This window comes from Schistocerca serialis, chromosome 5 (genome assembly GCF_023864345.2).
Source record: "Schistocerca serialis cubense isolate TAMUIC-IGC-003099 chromosome 5, iqSchSeri2.2, whole genome shotgun sequence".
Taxonomy (NCBI): domain Eukaryota; kingdom Metazoa; phylum Arthropoda; class Insecta; order Orthoptera; family Acrididae; genus Schistocerca; species Schistocerca serialis.
Window position 1 is genome coordinate 122,163,561 of NC_064642.1, and position 22,048 is coordinate 122,185,608.

At 41.6% G+C, this 22,048-nt stretch overlaps 1 protein-coding gene across 2 annotated transcripts in view; it reads left to right on the plus strand.

Moving 5' to 3' along the window:
* Window positions 1-22,048, plus strand: part of LOC126481307 (pentatricopeptide repeat-containing protein 2, mitochondrial-like) — a 75,449-nt gene that overhangs the window by 30,953 nt on the left and 22,448 nt on the right. For both annotated transcript variants that reach the window (XM_050104962.1, XM_050104963.1), the window contains exons 4-6: window positions 6,270-6,464; window positions 15,293-15,481; window positions 15,588-15,698. In XM_050104962.1, coding sequence (XP_049960919.1) covers window positions 6,270-6,464; window positions 15,293-15,481; window positions 15,588-15,698 — 495 coding nt within the window. The remainder of the gene's footprint in view (window positions 1-6,269; window positions 6,465-15,292; window positions 15,482-15,587; window positions 15,699-22,048) is intronic.

Below are 22,048 nucleotides of genomic sequence, written 5' to 3' on the forward strand. Positions count from 1 at the left end.
GGTATTTAGTTGAATTTACGGCTTTTAGATTAGACTGATTTATCATGTAACCGAAATTTAACGAGTTCCTTTTAGCACTCATGTGGATGACCTCACACTTGTCGTTATTTAGGGTCAACTGCCACTTTTTGCACCATTCAGATATCTTTTCTAAATCATTTTGCAGTTTGTTTTGGTCTTCTGATAACTTTATTAGTCGATAAATGACAGCGTCATCTGCAAACAGCCAAATACGGCAGCTCAGATTGTCTCCAAAATCGTTTATACAAATAAGGAACAGCAAAGGGCCTATAACACTACTTTGGGGAACGCCAGAAATCACTTCTGTTTTATTCTATGACTTTCCGTCAGTTGCTGTGAACTGTGAACACTCTGACAGGAAATCACAAATCCAGTCACATAACTGAGACGATATTCCATAAGCATGCAATTTCACTATGAGCCGCTTCTGTGTTACAGTGTCAAAAGCCTTCCAGAAATCCAGAAATATGGAATCGATCTGAAATTCCTTGTCAATAGCACTCAGCACTTCATGTGAATAAAGAGATAGTTGTGTTTCACATGAACGACATTTTCTAAACCCATGTTGACTGTGTGTCAATAGCCCGTTTTCTTCGAGGTAATTCATAATGTTCGAACACAATATATGTTCTAAAATCCTGCTGCATATCAGCGTTAATGATATGTGCCTGTAATTTAGTGGATTACTCCTACTACCTTTCTTGAATAGTTGTGTGACCTGTGCAACTTTCCAGTCTTTGGGTACGGATTTTTCATCGAGCGAACGGTTGTATATGATTATTAAGTATGCAGCTAATACATCAGCATACTCCAAAAGGAACCTAATTGGTATACAGTCTGGCACAGAAGACTTGCTTTTATTAAGTGATTTAAGTTGCTTCACTCTTCCAAGGATATTTACTTCTACGTTACTCATGTTGGCAGCTGTTCTCGATTCAAATTCTGGAATATTTACTTCTTCTTCTGTTGTGAAGGCATTTCGGAAGGCTCTGTTTAGTAACTCTGCTTTGGCAGCACTGTCTTCGAGAGTATCTCCATTGTTATTGTGCAGAGAAGGCATTGATTGTTTCTTGCCGCTAACATACTTCACATACGATCAGAATCTCTTTGGATTTTCTGCCAGGTTTCGAGACAAAGTTTTGTTGTGGAAACTGTTATAGGCATCTTGCATTGAGGTCCATGCTAAATTTTGAGCTTCTGTAAAAGCTTGCCAATGTTGAGGATTTTGCATCTGTTTAAATTAGGCATGTTTGTTTCGTTGTTTCTCAACATTGTTCTAACCCGTTTTGTGTACCAAGAAGGATCAGCACCATCGTTTGTTATTTTATTTGGTATAAATCTCTCAATTGCTGCCGATGCTATTTCTTTGAATTTAAGCCACATCTAGTCTACACTTATATTATAAATTTGGAATGAGTGGAGATTGTCTCTCAGGAAGGCTTCAAGTGAATTTTTATCTGCTTTTTTGAATAGGTATATTTTTCGCTTATTTTTCGAGGATTTGGGGATTACAGTATTTAATCTCGCTACGACAACCCTGTGTTCACTAATCCCTGAGTCGGTTTTGATGCTCGTTATTAACTCAGGATTATTTGTTGCTTTTAAGAGGTCAAGAGTGTTTTCACAACCGTTTACTATTCGTGTGGGCCCATGAACTAACTGCTCGAAATAATTTTCAGAGAATGCGTTTAGCACAATTTTGTATGATATTTTATGTGTACCTCCGGAATTAAATATGTATTTTTGCCAACATATCGAGAGTAAATTAGTCACCACCAACTATCAACGTATGAGTCGGGCATGTGTTTGAAATCAGACTCAAGTTTTCTTTGAACCTTTCAGCAATTGTATCATCTGAATTGGGAAGTCGGTAAAAGGATCCAATTATTATTTTATTCCGGTTGCCAACAATGACCTCTGCCCGTACTAACTCACAGGAAGTATCTACTTCAATTTCGCGACAAGTTAAACTATTTCTGATAACAATAAACACGCCACCACCAACCATGTTTAGCCTATCCTTTCGGAACACCATTAGGTTCTTCACAAAAATTTCAGCTCAGATTATATCCGGCTTTAGCCAGCTTTCAGTGCCTATAATGATTTGAGCATCAGTGCTTTCTATTAGCGCTTGGAGCTTTGGTACTTTCCCAACACAGCTATGACAATTTACTACTGTTATACCAATGGTTCCTGTATCTACGTTTTTTCTGTGTTCAGCCTGCACTCTTTGTGACTGAAGCCCTTCTTGTGTTTTCCCAAGACCCTCTAACCTAAAAAACCGCCCAGTCCACGCCACACAGCCCCTGCTACGCGTGTAGCTACCTCCTGCATATAGTGGACCCCTGACCTATTCAGCGGAACCCAAAATTATTAATTATTTATTATAAATTATGAAAGGAAATTATGAAAGCGCAAGTCGAGGAATCTACAGCCTACACTGTCGCAGAACCGTCTTAGCCCCTGATTCAGACCCTCCACTCGGCTCTGTATCAGAGGTCCGCAATCGGTACTGTTGACTATGCTGATAATGGTCAGCTCTCCTTTCATCTTGCAAGCAAGACTGGCAGTGTTTACCACTTCTGTTAGCCACTCGAAACCAGAGAGAATCTCTTCTGATCCAAAGTGACTCACATCATTGGTACTGACGTGAGCCACCACCTACAGTTGGCTGCACCCTGTGCTCTTCATGGCATCCAGGAAGACCCTTTCCACATCTGGAATGACTCCAACTAGTATGCACATGGAGTGCACATTGGATTTCTTACCCCTCCTTGTCACCCAAGTCCCTAAGGGGCCCCATAACGTGACTAACATTGGAGCTCCCAACTACCAATAATCCCACTCTCTGTGATTGCCCGGATCTTGCAGGCTGAGTGGTTTCCTCTGAAACAAGACAGGTGACAGCATCCGGCTCAGTGACAGTTTCAGCCACAGAGAGCAACTGGAACCTGTTTGTCAGACAAACTGGCTCCCTGGTTTGTCTGACAAACAAGTTCCAGGTGCTCTCTGTGGCTGACACTGTCGCCTTATGTGCAGCTGCCTGGGAAGTCTTTCGCCGCCTGGGGCGACCTCCCACTCGACCACAGGTGAAGGGTCAGCCTCAGTGCGAGCAGCAACTGGGTTATCCACTGGTGAGGACCTATCGGAGGACTCTGACGCGCTGGATGTCTGTTGGGTCCCCACGGCCAGCCCACAATAGTGGTGCCCATCCACTGCAGCTTCAAGTTGTGTAACCGCAGTCATCACAGCCTGAAGCTGAGAGCGAAGTGTCACCTATTCGGCTCACATCCACACACAACGATCGCAGTCCCTGTCCACACTAAAGGCCGTGGAAAACTAAACTATGCAGATAAATGGACTATTGGCAAGTGCTGCGCAGCTCTTCTGTAGACCCTTACGAAAATGCTTGAACTGTGTCTAGTAATACGCAGGTATTCAAAAACCTATCTACCAAAGCATTCAGGTAAAACTAAATAATTTGCCCCTGATTGGGAACTTTTAATATGTCACAAAATTGGTTTACTTTCTGATGCAAACAAAAATTTATTACTTCCCTGTTGCTGCGTCTGTCTCAGTCAGCTACTACTGCCTGATTACATGTCTTGTGTTATTACTCTTGCTGCAATGGTTATTCACTGTATCAACTGGCCTAAGCTATTAATCTTTACCTGGTACACCTTTGTACCCCAAACAAGTCCAAAGGCGTCAGGTCATGAGAGCTGAACTAGGTGATGTGTGGCCAATCCATCTACCAGAAAATGTTTCCTGCAAGTAATCCCAAATGACAGTTGCTAAGTGTGGAGGTGTGCCATTTTGTTGGAAAACAAGTCTTTTATCCTATCCTGTTAGAGTTGTGGTTCCAGATATGAGTTCTGTTCAAAAAATTCCGGAACTTTGTCCACAAAATTTTTCTACGCTTACCTTTTACTTATTATGCAAGGTCTCCTTCAAAATACTCTCCGCCACAATTGATATACCACTTCCAATGCCATTCCCACTTCTGAACGTAGTGTTGGTATGCCTTCTGTTGGATCATGTGAAGTACCATCTGTGAATTTTCTTTTTCTCATCTGTTGTTGCAAATCTTAGCCATTTCAACAGGTTTTTCAACTTTGGAAATAACAGAAAGTCCACAGGGGCCAGGTGTGGAGAGTATATAGGATGAGGCAGCAGAGTGATTTTGTTTTTTGTGCAATAGTCATGCGTCAACAGGGATGTATGTGCAGGTGCATTATCGTGATGCAAGAACCATGAATTGTCTTGCCACATTTCAGGCCATTTACTTGTTGCATTTTCTCACAAGTGTCGTAACACGTCCCGATAGTAACTTCAATTAACAGTTTGTCCTTGTGGTACAAATCCGAGCTGAACTAATCCTTCAAAGTCAAAGAAAACACTATCAGCATGGCTTTGACATTTGACCTTACCTGACGACCTTTTTTTGGTCTTGGAGAACATTTCCTGACCCATTGTGAAGATTGAACGTTGCTCTCAACATCATAACCTTAGACCCATGTCTCACCACCCATCAGAAGGAATATCTCATTCTCATTTGCCTGATCCAAAAGCTCTTCACAGATTGTGAGGTGAGGCTTTTTTGGTCTTGACTCATGAGCCATGGGACGAACTTGGCAGCAACACTGTGCATTCTATGATGCTATGTCAGGATTTCATGACATGATCCAACTGAAATGTTACAGTCTTCTGCAATCTTTTGGACACTTGGTCTTCGATTGGCAAGCACCATTTAGTTGATGTTCCTGACATGAGTGTCGAAGGGTGTCCTGAACGGTGATCATCTTTCACTTCTGTCAGGCCATTTTTAAACTGTGTGAACCATTCGTAACACTGAGTATAGCTTAAGCACTCATCACTGTAGGCTTCCTGCATCATTTGGTGTGCCTGTGTGAGGTTTTCTTGAGTTTCACGCAAAATTTAAAGCAGATGTGTTGTCCCTCTTAACTCTGCCATCTCAAAATTCACAAGATATGCAACCTAACGTTCTACTCAGTGCAGCACTGAACAGTAAGTAACAGACATACAACAATGAAACTTCCAGCAGTTACATGTTAAACACAGGCATGTGCAGGGATGCCAACCGCATTTTGCTCCAACATACCAATGGCGCAAAATTATGAATGTTCCATAATTTTTTGAACAGACTTCTTACTGTTGAAGCATATCTAGGTAAATTGTGTCTGTTGTTGTACACCCAAATGCGACAGTTGTGCCTATTCACCTTGCCACATGTGTGTATTGTGGACTCATCACTGAACAGAAAGTTTTCCATGAGATTTTCTCCTTTGTGATTGTAGAAGGTCTCTCGCCATAAATGGCAACACGAGCAGCAGTGTCTTTATGGTCAAAGTGGTGCATAGTTTGGATGTTGTACGCCTGTTTATTCAACGTGAATCTCAGTGTCTGCCACACAGTTGTTTGCGGGACATTTAGCTTCCTACTGAGCCATCATGTTGGGCTGGTTGGACTGCAGTTGGTAGCATTCTGTACAATGTCTATAGGCTCTAGTGATGTTACTTGCCACCTAGAATTTACTCCATCAGCAACACTTCCCATTCTTTTGAACTTTTTTACTAAATCCCTGATAGCTTGCCCAGATGGACCTGTCTTTCTAAACTTCCTAAGGAAATCCTGTCGGACCTCTTGGTAAGTCATCCCCCTCAGTCGAGCCGAAACAGTGGCTGTACTTTCTTTAAATATTTCAAGGAAATGTCAAGGGATTTTTGAATCACCCTCCACAACATGAAATAGTTCAACACTGGGATTCATTTGATAGTTTATCTTGTGTGTGATACTCAATACCTGTAATCAGCTTGGCAACAAAAAATTTCAAAACTTGCTAGAACTTAAATGCAATATTAATGGAAATTCTTGGCTATTTTAAATGTAAAATTATGCCCTGTTAAAAATGCTCCTGTGAATAATATTGTCCATGTCATAGTACAAGGGGCTGTGATCTCACAAAGTTCCGTGACATTTAGTTCATGGCATCTGCATTGGACAGTAGTGTCTGATGTCTCTCTCATTCCTACAAATATAACTCATTAAGACATTAATTGCTTCATATGCACATACTTTACAATTTGTAAAATTCACAAGTTTTTAACTTCAGTTTTAGAAGAGAGGAGTAGCCAGTGACCATACTTCTTTGTATTTGACGTTACTTGTTTTTCTTAAAATAATGTTAGACTTTCCCATGTTCTTTTAATTTTTCTGTTTGTTTCTAGGCATTCAAAGACTCTGCTCTTGATGGGATTTTTGATCAGTTAATATCATATCAGTTACTTTTGGACCTCCTCTACAAGAATGAGAAATACCAAGATATGCTAACTGTATTTGAAATGATTAAAGACAAACAAATTCAGAATGCAAGATTTCCAAAAAATGTTGTTGTATTAACTATGGCAGCTTGCTACAAATTGGTGAGCTAATTTTATGTTTTGAAGGACATATTTTTACAGTGCATTTTTCAGTGTTTTGTAAGTATTCAATTTAGACTTGGTATCATGACTGACAAGAGTGTAACTATAAAACAATGACAACAATTCAAAAGTACTTTGTACTGAGTGGTTTGATGCAGCTCTCTGTGCTACTCTACCCTGTGCAAGCCTGTCCATCTCGGTGTGACTACTGCAACCTACATCAGTTCGAATCTGCTTACTACAGTGTACAGTCTCATTAATGTGATCACCTGTTGAAAGCCTAAATAACCACCTTTTCATGTACGGACTGTGGCAGGGCGTGCAAGAAGATTGTAAGTGAGATACTGGAAGGTACCAACTGGGATGTGGAGCCATGCCAACTCCAATCCCATGGCCAGCTGTGCTAGGATTCTTGGTTGTGGATCTATGGTGTGGACAGCCCACTCGAGGTGATCCCACGGGATTCTCAATTAAGTTTAAATCCAGAGAGTTTGGTGGCCACAGGAGTATGGTAAACTCATCCTGGTGCTCTTCAAATCATGCATGTACTCTGTGAACTGTGTGACACATTGCATTGTCCTGCTGGTAGATGTCATGGTGCCGAGGAAAAACAAACTGCATCTAGGGGTGGTCATGGTCCCCAGCGATAGATGCGTACTTGTGTTGATCCATTGTGTCTTCCAGAATGACAAGATCATCCAGGGTATGCCACAAAAACATTTCCCATGCCATAATGCATGCTCTGCCAGACTGGGTGTTTGCTTTCAGACGTTTCACGCATTACACACCAGTAGCAGTCTGATGGAGCATAAAATGTGATGTATATGAGGTGGTCACCTGTTGTCATTCAGTGGGCATCCAGTTGCGATATGGGCATGCAAATTCCAATGAACAGAGGTCAGCAAAACCAGTGATCATGCCCCTTTGGACTTCAGATAAATCATTCTGTTTACACCCTTCTCTGCCCCCTGACATGCTTTAAACACCCTCCACTACTAGTGCTGCTGCCTGCTCTCTGTGAGTGATTATTGTATGTTGTCATCATACATAGGCAGGGGTCACATTAATATGAACGATCAATGTATATTCAAACCTCAGCTTCCCTTTGCACACACATTTCCTTCCATCACTATTCCTTATGTTTCAGGATTTGTCATAACCACCGATCCTGTCTCTGAGTCAAGTTGTGGCACAAATTTATTTTTTCCTCCCAATTCAATTCAGTATTGCACCATTAGTTATTTGATCCACCCATGTAATTTTAAACATTGTTCAGTTGCATCACATTTTAAAATCTTCCATTCTCTTCTTCTCCAAACTGCTTATTGTCCTCATTTTGCTTCCATATAAGGCTACAGTCGATGCAAATACCTTCAGAAAAACATCCCAACACTCACATTTATATTCTGTGTTAATGAAGTTCTCTTTTTTTATATAAATGCACTTCTTGCTATTGCCAGTCTGCTTTTTGTCCTCTCGATTTTGTCTACCACCACTTGTTTTGCTGCCCAAATAGCAAATCTCGTCAATTACTTTGTGTCTTGTTTCCTGATCTAATTCTGTCTGTATCATCATAATTTGACTGCATTCCATTACCATTGTTTTACTTCTGTTGATGTTCATCTTAGCCTTTTTTAAAACACTATCCATTCCTGTTGTATTGCTTTCAGTTGTCCAGGCAGGGACATCATTTAGAGAACACATTGTTTTGAAGCATACCTCAAGTGATACACATATATCGTCTGTCTGTTACATCGCACCTCCTTTCTACTCTTATCACTCCTCACCCCCTTCTCCCATTACCAGGCTGCTCACTGTGTCATGCAGAGTGGTGGTGGTGGTGGTGGTGGTGGGGATTGCAAACTGTGCTGGATGCCAACTACAATCCCTCAGTGCTTCTGCTGCAACTGTCATGTGTGGAAGTAAATCTCAGCTGACAGTGTGATCTCAGTTGGCTTAGTTCTGGGTTCCATGGTTTTTTGAGAAGTGACAAGATCTGCCCTTGCACTTCCATTTGTTCATATTTCATTCAGACCCCTATAGCTACACAGTGTTCTACAACTGCAGATTTTGAGTGTTGATTGAGGTTGGTGTGTGTTCTGCACTCTTGGCACCTTTCTTTATCGGTCTGCACTGAAATGTCTGAATCGTGCAAGGTCGCCAGGAAAAAAAGAAAAAAAATCTAAGTATGAATATTAATTGTAAGCCTGTAACTTAGGTAGGGATGTGTAGTGCAAGCCACTTTCACCAGTCCATTGAGAAACCACTGCTTGATTTCACACTCACAGATTGCGAATTAGAGATAAAAAGCAATGGAATCACAACCCATCTGCAAGCAAACACCTCCAATTGTCATATGTAGACACACTCAAACACCCTCCAAAGCAGAGATCGAGTCCAGTGATCAAAAGAGTTTCAGCCTCAGATGAACAACAGCCTATACAGAAGACATCTTGTGAGTTAAGCTTCCACACTAAGAAGGACTTGTAAAGTGTGGCTGTAAGTATCTCTGGACTGGGTTATGGTTTTCCATCATACATTTGTGTACATGTACCTATCTGTATGTCACTTTTACTTTAACGTGTACTTAAAACTAAGGGTTCGATTAAAGCAACAGATTCTGGCACTTTCACGGTTTGTGGTCTTTAGTGCCATCCACTATGTTACTGTTTATCTTAACAAACTTATATGCTGGGGTGTCCATTTGCTCTGCCGGCTGACTGGAGACTCTAACAAGCCTCATCTACGTTTTTATAAACTAGTGTATGTGCTCTTCTGCATGTTCATTGCTAACATGGGAAGAAGTAGTGAAAAGGAGATCAGTAAGCCAACCCAGAGTCTCATTTCACTATCATCACCATATGTTCATACTTAGCCTAACACCGAAGTCTTTCTGTACTGTCTCCAACCACAGAGACCTGAAAAATCTCAGCTGTTTCACTCCTGCGCATGGGCTCCATATACCAAGAAATGGATGACCTTAAATCCCAGATCAGCTCTGATGTGAGTGTGAGCATATAATTGTGTTGCAACCCACACTGGGTTACAAGAGCACAGTCTGATCATTGTATTACTGCATTTGCATGAAATGTAGTAGACACACATTTTACAGAGCCCCACATCATCTGACACCATAGCTAATAGTGGATGCCTTTCCAGAAGAGGAAAATGCATTAAATATTACATTAAGTATGGCAGATACTCCATTGTCTTAAACTCCTCATAGTGTTCAATTTGCTGGACCTGCACCTTCTGCATGAACACACATTGAATTTGTCTTGTGCTGTATCTGTTCTCCTTGAATATGTCCTTAAAATGCTCAAGCTCCCTCAGTATACTTTCTTTGGAGTGACTTAAAGTAAAAGTGGACAATGGGCTGATCAATAGCGACATTGGCTTCACTGTCAGGAAAGGTTGAGACCCAGTGCTCAGCCAGCTGAAGTCACACTGTGGGCTGAGAGCTACTTCTGCACCTGATAGAGTTGGCAAGAACGTAGAGAAACTGCAGTTCATGCCCAGTATTCAGCAACTGCATCTGCCTATCACTTTACCGCGCATGTTGCATGGCCAGCTAGTGAGGGAATGTGTGGGGAGTGATGAAGAGGATAAAGGAAGTGTGATGTAGCAAAGACACCCGTTCTTTTGGTATCTCCTGAAGATGATAGCAAGCTACACCTTTGAAATATTGTATTTAATTGACAACTGCACCTGGCTGGACACTAGAGAGCAATACAAACATTTGATACACCGGGAAAGCTTTAAGATCTCACAATATGAATTCCAGTTGCTTGCTGTTACAAGTCCTTTGCCATCTCAGATAGAGTTGTCATCAGCAAACAGTGTGGAGATGGTCAATGACAAGGAAGGCAGCTTTGGTTCTGGAAAGGGATCAGGTGATTTTGAATTGAGAAAATGAACTAAACTGTTGCTGGATGTGGAGGATTTCTTCTTTATCATGAGTACAAACCACAAAGATGTCATTAATAAGTCCGTATCAAGCCAGGTGGTCAGCTTCCGGGTCTTGAGAACTGCCTCTTGCATGGCATGGAAAGGTTGACATAGGACGGGACCATTGTGGTTCCTAGGACATGCTCCATGATTTATTTGTAGTCCTGGCACTCGAAAGTAAAGTAATTATGCGTAAGGATGAAGTTGGTTAGGGTGACAATAGACAATGTTTTTTGTAGACTCTTGGGTTGTCTTTAGGAGAGGTGATGTTATTGGGCTGAGAGGCCATGTGCAATATCTGTGTGGAGAGAGGTCAGGCTGTCGGTAACAAGGAAGGTTCCAGATGGAAGAGGAATGAAATGAATTTGAGATGCTCAAGGAAGTGATCAAAAATGTCTGTGATACTTTTGATAGGGGGCTTGAAAGCTAGCTGATATGGGACAGCCAGGATGGTTATTAATATATTTTAGGATGTAGATAGGAATGGGAGGTGCATGCTTTAGGAAGAGTGGCAAGAAGTTCTATAGAACCAGTTGGCGGTAGAAGAAGTAGTAAATGACAGCTTTGGACGATTTTCAGAAAATCCCTATTTGACATATATAGAACTATTCTAAGAAGGGAAGTACCCCAGTTTGAATGAGTAAAACTGATTGAAAACGTGTGTTAAATATAATGTTGTACCCTTCTGAATAGCTATCAACGTCATTCATGTATATAACTATGTGTGTAGCCACCAGCGCCATCTGAAGGTCAGAGTAGTAGCCCCACTGTGCCGTAGCTGTGCAGACAGTACGAACATGAATGTTGCAGTGTGTCATGGTGAAACACATGTACAGATGTCAAACATGAATAAGCTGCAGGTGGTTAATCGTGTGAATGTTGTGAACCTGATGCTTGTAAAGCTATGTCGAGCTGCTTGGAAAGGTATGTCGAGCTTACGCACTGGATAATGAGTATGTAATTGTAGTGGAGGATCAGCAATGTTCATACATGTAAAATGACATCATAATGCAAAAATGCTATGGGGTTTAACAGATACATACCGACACATTGGATCGGAATAGTGATTGAGTCTGACAGTGGCGAAGAAACTGCCCATGGGTATGATAGTTTCAGCAGTTCTGGAATGTTCTCATGATTAAATGAAGTCATGGATACGCACCTTCAAACCCAAAAATATCACGAAGCAGTGTGCTACAGTGTATTGATGAAAGAACATTGGACAATATTTATGAGAATTATTTTAATAAAGGTTGACTTTCTTACAGAAAACTTACGAACTGTTATAGTCACATCAGTTCAAAATCCAACTGCGAGATAATTTTAAATTATGCGATACAGAAAAAACGCGACCCAGGCCACTTCAAGAGAAACAAACTTCAAAACTGAAGGCTTTAAATGAATCTGTCAGAGTGCAGTTTGACAAAGCCAGAGACTGTGGATCAGTAGACCACTATTGGCACATTCAAGTGCAGATTGTGGGAGCTGCTTGGACCATTGCTCTGGACAATTTTAAAACTTCTTTGCATTTCATCAGTGGCCTCAAAGAAGTAGATAATAATCATCCAGGCATATCACTACAGTCATGGCAAACAAAGAAATTAAAAGTACCATATTATTAGAAAGAGAGGAGAAAATTTGAGGCATATGTAAACATGTTTGTTGAAGACAAAAAAGGTTGTTAAGCACATGTGTGCAATATTGCCCAGACACTCACACACAGATGCTAAAAATCAACAGCTGGTGTGGTAAAATCTGTTCATAGTGCCACACACAGTTGCAAAATAGATGTGGCTGTATTGATAGATGGTAGATTAACTAACAAGCTTTAGCTTTACATTTGTTTGCAGAAAACACAGGGGCCATTTGGCCCACAGGTTGCAAAGAAACTAGCAGAAATGTGTCCACAGAACTTCTGTACTGAAGTGAGTAAAAATGGAAAAATGACCAGGGAGCACATGAAAAGTTTTTTCAGATTGGTCCTTTGTGAACATGTTGGTGAGAATGGTCTATTACTTTGTGATTCAAAGTCAAGGCACAAAGACTACAGTCTGATAGAATAATGTTTTCCTAACAAGAATATTATGCTACAGATACTGCCACCAAAGCCAGCCAAATGCTACCAACCTCTGGAGGTATATTTATTTAGACAGTGTAAACTCTATTGCATGGATCTTGTTGATTTTGTATTTTTGCAAATTGACAAACCCAGGTCACATTACATGAATGATGATTTATCATCTGCTTTCATTGTTATCTATAACCAACTTTATGAAGCAAGGTATAGACCAATGTTAACATATTTATGGCAAAGGTCTGGATGTGACATTGATATTCCCGTCACATCATGTGATATGTGGTCACTGTGGCTTTCGATATTGGATTACTGCAGTGGAGATACACTGAAGACAGTGTAGCATATCCACATGTTGACATTGTCAAGTATGCATACTGTTCCATTCCATTGTGTTTTAATCACTTCATTGAAACTCCACCTTTGCACTTCAATGTTGAATAGAAGAAGAAAATTCTACAACACAGCACCTACTATTTTGGAAAATATGGACAGGAACATACTGCATCTGTTTGTAGCAAAAATCATATAGCTTTTTTCTGGATAATACCTCATTTTGTCTTTTGTGGACCTGCTGGCTGTAACTGTCTGTTACATAGTATTACTTCATCAGTGACTTGTGCTTTTAAAGACTTTAGATTTTTTTTCCTTCAAACATTGATTATACAGAACTGTGGAGTGTTACAGATAAATAACCCCTATGGGTGGTAGAACAGGCACAGCTTCATAATGAAAATGCAGTTGTACTCTGTTTTAGCGATTCAATCTGAGATAGTTCCCTTGTAAATAAAGGGAACATGTCACATTATGCAAACCACTTGTGTTGCTTCAGAAAGACTACCTTTTTAAATTAAGGGAATTTTCAAAGTATAAAGTGCTGAAAAGACATGGGCTTCACCTACTCATTTATAAATGGACATGAAACAGTAATGGAAAGGACAGATTTTGCATAGTGGTTCCAATTTCTGCTGAGAAGCAAGAGTGAGATATTCAAAAATGTTGTTTGGCTAGGTGACACTTCCAGTCATTCATTATTTAGAGGTGGCAGTGCCTGTTGGAAAAGTTGGAGAAACTATTTTACATGCAGGAACATTGCTCTCTCTCTCTCTCTCTCTCTCTCTCTCTCTCTCTCTCTCTCTCTCTCTGTCCCCCCCCCCCCCTTTCTCCCTCCCTCCCCCCTCCCTCTCTCTGTCCCCCCCTCCACTCTCCTTTCCTCCTCCCTTTTTTTCCAAACTATCTGTTAATCTTTCGTTCAGAAAAAAATGGATTATTATCATTAAGGGAGTTGATAATTTAGTTTCCCCGCAAGTGGTTTGGAACATCACTTATGACAAATCTCACAAGGCAGTCGGGCAATATTATGGATAATGCCCTGTATCATTCAGTTGTTCATGGTAAAACACCAATTATGACAAGAAGGAAAGATGAAATTATTCAGCTGTTCAAAAGATGAATTGTAGGTCTGAGAGATTAGTTGAAGAAGGCTGAAGCACTCAAAATTGTAGCACAAATGAAACCATAATTTCCAACACACATCATTGATGAAATTGCTAAAAGACAAGAACATGAAATCGTTCAGCTTCGTCTGTACCATTCTCAGTGCAATGCTACTGAAGGCCTGTGGGCACAAATATTAAAATAAGCGGTTGCTAGCAACAAACAGTTCACCATCTCTGTAAAGTTGAGACTCATGTTTTGGAAGCTGTTAGTAAAATGACGGGAGAGGCCCGGAAGAAAGTAGTGAGCAACACTGTAGGTGTCATCACAGAGGCAACCAAGGCTTTTTGGAAGGTAGTGTAGAAAATTTAATTATGGGTCTGAGAGAGAGCAGTGATAGCTCAAGCATTACGGAAGAAAATAATTCAAAATTAGGTTCTGACAGTGATGATGCGAGTGGTGTTTTCACATTACTGTAACTACAACACACTTGGTAATTTAAGACGATAGCAAATCATCAACTGAATATCACATTGTGTGTATTTTTTCAGATTGTGTCTACAAATGTAGTGATAAATTATTCTGTCACCCATTGTGTAACAAGTTATTAATGAAAATATTTAACAATGAAAACAATAACTGCCAGTGTTTTACAACATTGCGACTGCCAATGTTTTATAATGTTACAAAAATATTTTGCATCTCTGTTGTGAAATATAACAACTTTTAAGGTTTTTTGGTATAGGAGATATTGAACTGTTCTTTTCAATTTTTTAAGTGTATGTAATAGAACTAATAACTGTAAATAAATTTATGCATGTAAGTACAACCTACATATTGTCATCTTTTTTGTTTTTTCACAAGAGTATGTGATTAGTAGCGAACTGGGTGCTGCATGCCTCATCCGGTAACATTGCTACATGCCCACATAAGCTGTCAATACCAATCATTTGTGTCACATACTATAATTTGTCTTGTAGCTATCCAGACAGCTTGTCATGAGAGGTGATAGTTGCTTTGATAGTGGCCACAGTGCACTAGTGGAAGTGAAAAATATTCTCATTTGCCTCAAATTACCTAAGTTACAAAGTTATGTGTATCAAACACTCTCTGCTCGTACTATGTTTTGGAACTGTGAGACCACGTTATGTAAGACAAATGTGCACTGCCCAACAACCAACAGGCTGTCTGCATTGGCCTATGTGGTATTAGTCGTGACTCAATACTGCTTCTGTCATACTGTTTGTGACTGAGAATAACTTAATAGAATTGAAAAATTCATAGAGCTGCTAGGAATTTGTTATTTTTGTATATTGTGTATTATCATCTTGTAACATGATTCTAAAATAAATGTTGTATCTGTATGCAGAATTCAGAGGACAGCTTAAAGTATGCAAGTGATTTATGGAAAAATTTACAAGAAGTGGGTCATCAGCCAACAAGAAGAGCTGCTACATTTATTGCGGCTCTTGCTCTCAATCAAAATGCACCCCATATTACAGCAGAGATCATATCGAATGTTGGTGCACAGAACTATATCACGATAAGGAACCTCAAGGTATTATTCTACAATTAAAAATGTGTGTTAGAAGTGATTATTATGTAAATACTTTCTGTCACCAAAAAAATATGCAGTTGTAATAATACATGATGAAATGTAACAGGCAGCTGCACTTGCAGATCTGAACAGACTTGAAGATGCTGTGGCTGTGTTGAGGCGAGCCGTACAAGTAGATAATCCCAACCAAGCAAAGGTTTCCTTCACTAAAGATGTCGTAAGTACTTACTGTTCGCTATCTGTGTCTTTGTTCCTTTTGATATACGTGAAAAATTTTGAAAGCACTATTGGACCTACACCAAATTGGACTCAAATGGCTCTGAGCACTATGGGACTTAACATCTGAGGTCATCAGTCCCGTGGAACTTAGAACTACTTAAACCTAACTAACCTAAGGACATCACACACATCCATGCCCGAGGCAGGATTCGAACCTGCGACCGTAGCGGTCGCGCGGTTCCAGACTGAATCGTCTAGAACCGCTCGGCCACTCCGGCCGGCAAATTGGATTCCATAGTGTGCTCACGATATCACGATATACGTAAATAATTAATTTCACTTTACTGAACAAACAATGGAAAATCCAGGATGGAATGTAATAATACACTCCTGGAAATGGAAAACAGAACACATTGACACCGGTGTGTCAGACCCACCATACTTGCTCCGAACACTGCGAGAGGGCTGTACAAGCAATGATCACACGCACGGCACAGCGGACACACCAGGAACCGCGGTGTTGGCCGTCGAATGGCGCTAGCTGCGCACCATTTGTGCACCGCCGCCGTCAGTGTCAGCCAGTTTGCCGTGGCATACGGAGCTCCATCGCAGTCTTTAACACTGGTAGCATGCCGTGACAGCGTGCACGTGAACCGTATGTGCAGTTGACGGACTTTGAGCGAGGGCGTATAGTGGGCATGCGGGAGGCCGGGTGGACGTACCGCCGAATTGCTCAACACGTGCGGCGTGAGGTCTCCACAGTACATCGATGTTGTCGCCAGTGGTCGGCGGAAGGTGCACGTGCCCGTCGACCTGGGACCGGACCGCAGCGACGCACGGATGCACGCCAAGACCGTAGGATCCTACGCAGTGCCGTAGGGGACCGCACCGCCACTTCCCAGCAAATTAGGGACACTGTTGCTCCTGGGGTATCGGCGAGGACCATTCGCAACCGTCTCCATGAAGCTGGGCTACGGTCCCGCACACCGTTAGCCCGTCTTCCGCTCACGCCCCAACATCGTGCAGCCCGCCTCCAGTGGTGTCGCGACAGGCGTGAATGGAGGGACGAATGGAGACGTGTCGTCTTCAGCGATGAGAGTCGCATCTGCCTTGGTGCCAATGATGGTCGTATGCGTGTTTGGCGCCATGCAGGTGAGCGCCACAATAAGGACTGCATACGACCGAGGCACACAGGGCCAACACCCGGCATCATGGTGTGGGGAGCGATCTCCTACACTGGCCGTACACCACTGGTGATCGTCGAGGGGACACTGAATAGTGCACGGTACATCCAAACCGTCATCGAACCCATCGTTCGACCATTCCTAGACCGGCAAGGGAACTTGCTGTTCCAACAGGACAATGCACGTCCGCATGTATCCCGTGCCACCCAACGTGCTCTAGAAGGTGTAAGTCAACTACGCTGGCCAGCAAGATCTCCAGATCTGTCCCCCATTGAGCATGTTTGGGACTGGATGAAGCGTCGTCTCACGCGGTCTGCACGTCCAGCACGAACGCTGGTCCAACTGAGGCGCCAGGTGGAAATGGAATAGCAAGCCGTTCCACAGGACTACATCCAGCATCTCTACGATCGTCTCCATGGGAGAATAGCAGCCTGCATTGCTGCGAAAGGTGGATATACACTGTACTAGTGCCGACATTGTGCATGCTCTGTTGCCTGTGTCTATGTGCCTGTGGTTCTGTCAGTGTAATCATGTGATGTATCTGACCCCAGGAATGTGTCAATAAAGTTTCCCCTTCCTGGGACAATGAATTCACGGTGTTCTTATTTCAATTTCCAGGAGTGTATTATGAAAAGGAAAGTTGCTACTCACCATATAGCAGAGATGGTGAGTCGCAGATAGGCACAACAAAAAGACTGTTACAAACAGAGATTTCGGCCGGTAAAGCCTTCGACAAAAATAGATGAGACACACACACACACACACACACACACACACACACACTGTGTGTCTCTCATCTATTTCCTTTTCATAATATTGTGACTATATACAAGGTGATTCAAAAAGAATACCACAACTTTAGGAATTTAAAACTCTGCAATGACAAAAGGCAGAGCTAAGCACTATCTGTCGGCGAATGAAGGGAGCTATAAAGTTTCACTTACTTGTACATTTGTTCGCTTGAGGCGCTGTTGACTAGGCGTCAGCGTCAGTTGATGCTAAGATGGCGACCGCTCAACAGAAAGCTTTTTGTGTTATTGAGTACGGCAGAAGTGAATTGACGACAGTTGTTCAGCGTGCATTTCGAACGAAGTATGGTGTTAAACCTCCTGATAGGTGGTGTATTAAATGTTGGTATAAACAGTTTACAGAGAATGGGTGTTTGTGCAAAGGGAAAAGTTCTGGACGGCCGAGAACGAGCGATGAAAATGTAGCACGCATCCAGCAAGCATTTGTTCGCAGCCCAGGAAAATCGACTCGCAGAGCTAGCAGAGAGCTGCAAATTCCACAATCAACTGTATGGAGAGTCCTACGAAAAAGGTTAGTTATGAAACCTTATCGTCTGAAATTGGTTCAAGCACTGTCTGCAGCTGATAAGATTAAAAGAATCGATTTCTGTGATTTTATCCTTGCTCAAATGGAAACAGATGAATCTTTCGTTTCAAAGATTGTGTTTAGTGATGAAGCAACTTTCCACACTAACGGGAAAGTCAACCGTCACAATGTCTGTATATGGGGCACTGAGAATCCACGGGAAACAACTCAGTATGAATGTGACTTGCCTAAGGTGAACGTTTTCTGTGCCATTTCAGCCAATAAAGTTTTTGGTCCCTTTTTCTTCGAAGGTGCTACTGTAACTGGACTACAGTATCTGGAGGTGTTAGAGAATTGGCTGTTCCCTCAGCTCGAACAAGAAGCACAACAATTCATATTTCAGCAGGATGGGGCGCCACCACATTGGCACTTATCTGTCCGTAACTACCTGAACGTCAACTACCCGAGGCGATTGATCGGCCGCCAGGCAGCCCGTGACAGAGCACTTCATCACTGGCCTCCAAGAAGCCCTGATCTTACCCTCTGCGATTTTTTCTTATGGGGGTATGTTAAGGATATGGTGTTTCGGCCACCTCTCCCAGCCACCATTGATGATTTGAAACGAGAAATAACAGCAGCTATCCAAACTGTTACGCCTGATATGCTACAGAGAGTGTGGAACGAGTTGGAGTATCAGGTTGATATTGCTCGAGTGTCTGGAGGGGGCCATATTGAACATCTCTGAACTTGTTTTTGAGTGAAAAAAAAACCTTTTTAAATACTCTTTGTAATGATGTATAACAGAAGGTTATATTATGTTTCTTTCATTAAATACACATTTTTAAAGTTGTGGTATTCTTTTTGAATCACCCTGTATTATATTGATTGAGAGTATGGATGCAAGTAACTGCTACTTAAACATTTTTAAATCCTTGGGTTTTTTAGTTGTATCAGTTACATGGAAAAGCTCACCAGAACATACCTTCAGTGGCCGAAATTTTTAGTAATGCTGACAGACACACACAAAAGTACTAGAAGTTATGCTAGCTTTTGCAGCTATTAGTTCATTCCTCGGGGAGGAAAGCGTTCTCCAAGGGAAATGATTCAGACTTCAGGATGAGGGGGACCCACCTGCTATGAGAATGAGGGGAAATAGTTTCCTGAAGTAAATTGTCCTGGTGATGCAACTGACTTTACATGAAGTTGGACATTGTGGGGAAAATAAGTTGTGATAGTGCTACACAGAATATTGCTGTACAGTTTTAACATTCACACGAGTGACAATTCAGTTCAGCTATCTAAGATGTGCCACACTGATAGTTCTATATAAACACCACTTTCTACAGTAAGCACTGCAGAAAACATGTTTCACTGAAAGGGAGGTTGCAGTCTGCTCTCACTGAAAACAAGCCTATAAATCATTGAAATTCTTTCTATGTTTGAACAGTAAAGGACATAGGTCTAAAATACTGGATTTGCAAGAAATGTGTATCAGGTCTTGCTTGTGCTATCTTACTTAAATTATTCCCAAAACAATGGAAAATCCAGGTTGGAGTCCTTTTCATAATATTGTTAAAACATTCCATAAATTATAGGTGATTATAAGAGGAGTTTTAATACAAAGAGAAAGGATTAGTCTTTTCCTGTGTCTTGTAATCCCTACATTCACATTTCATAAACTTTCAAGTACACCAGTTTCTACTTTGTGCATATGTGACCTAGAGATCCATATTTCTGATTACAAGCATAATCTACTGGTGGATAAGGTTGCTGCTTGATGCTAATCATGTATGGCACAATGCTGAACCTAAAAACGTAGATTGTTCGGGGAAATGGGGGGGGGGGGGGGGGGAGAATTCAAAACTTACTGAAAGTGGTGGAATATTGGAGAATAAGAAATAAAGAATACCAAACAGTGGAAATTTCAAGTTGAAATAACAACAATTTGGAAAGAATAGATTATTAATCACCATATAGAGGAGGCATTGTGTTGTAGACAGGCACACTGAAGAAGATGCTGAAATGTTAAAACTTGTGGACAAACTCCTGTGGCAGTAGAAAATCCACATTCTCAGAAGTGTGTGTGTGTGCCCCTCCCCCTCCACACACACACACACACACACACACACACACACACACACACACACACACTTCAATTTCATGTGTGAATCAAATTCCTTATTAGTTTTGTGGATCTGTCATTTAATGAATTTGTTACAATTTACATTCATTAAGGACTCAGTTTAACTAGATTTTTCAATATATTTTATTTTCTTATCGTGCACACTGAGATACTTTAATTACAATCAGCATAGAATAACAAATTTAATTTTTTTTCTTTTATTATTCCAAAGAATAATAATGTTATCATACCCACAGTATTGTGGCAAACACTTTTCAAATATATTAAAAATACAAACAGCAATTTGTCATGTTCCCACATCACTCCCTTCTCAGTAGCATAGTCAGTTTAGGACTTCAACTAATCATGCTGGTAATCGAATTTTACGACCAGATCTTGTTGTTCTTCGTGGTTTTTCACCTTCTGTAGAATTGGTTGTTGGTCCTGTGCTGACAGTTCAATCAGAGTGCCATCAGGGTGTTTATTATTCTCATTCATCAGGTAGACAGGCTTCAATTGATCAGTGGAAATATTTTTTGTCTGGTCTTTCACTTTAAGTCCAAAAATTTTTGGGTTCCTTTCGATCACTTCATACGGGCCTTCATATGGAGGCTCTAATGCCTTCTTCATTCATTTAGCCCTTACAAACACATGTTGAGTTGCTGACGTCCTTACATGTGAATGGTTTTCTTTTGCTTTGTGGGGATGTTGGACAGGTTTTAGACAATTCATATACTGCTACAGTTGTGACACAAATTGGGGTAAGTGTGAATCCCTTTTTGTGCCATTCTCTTGAGAAAAATCACTTGGTATCCTGATGGGCGAGCCTTAAACCATTTTCACAATTGTAGCATTAGTGTTTTTTCTAATTGAGCATTGAAGACCAAGAAGGATCTTGCATATTACTTGAGTACATTTCCCCCCAGGGGCTCAGCATTCATTTGCTGAGTACGGGCTTGGCGACCCCGGGGTCCTGAGCTGGGGACTGGTCAGCGCCGCCAGTCTCCTGTCACCGTAAACCCCGGACATGCTTCAGTGACCACCGCATGGCGCAGCGGTGGAATGTTGTGTGCTGCGGGGAATGGTAATCTTGGCTTGACCGCCTGGATTGCGAGGAAGGTAAACCTCTATAAAAACCCCTCAATCTTACGGTGTGCTGTGCGCCTATAAGATGCATGGCTGTTGGGGTGGAACAGTCGCAAGCGGGCAACCTCTGGGGCACCTGCCGCACCCCACTTGTATAAGGCTTACTCAGGCACGCGGGGCTCTGTCTGCGCGGGCCTTTAGTTCCCTAGCTGCTCGTGGGACCACAATGGACCCTTCGACCTCTACATTTCCCCCTACCAGTGGATTGGGTGGCCCACTGGTAGGAAAACACACCCCATCGAAAAAGCGACTTCGTGCTGCGAGTCCTCCAGCGCCTGGTGTTACTAGAGATTTATCAGACTGTCATAACAGAGCACATGCTGATATCCAGAATGTGTTTTTGATTGTCAAACGGAAGGAAGGTAGCTTTGAGAGAGTTTCTCCCTTTTACATCCACAAGGGTTTTGAGGGAATTGCAGGAACACTGAAATCTGTGAAGCATCTGCGCAATGGGACTCTGTTAGTTGAAACTTCTAGTTCCCGTCAAGTCACTTCTCTTAGGAAAGCAACCTGTCTCGGAGAGTACGCTATCGAGACCGAGCTCCACTCCACTTTGAACTATAGTAAGGGTGTTGTGACATG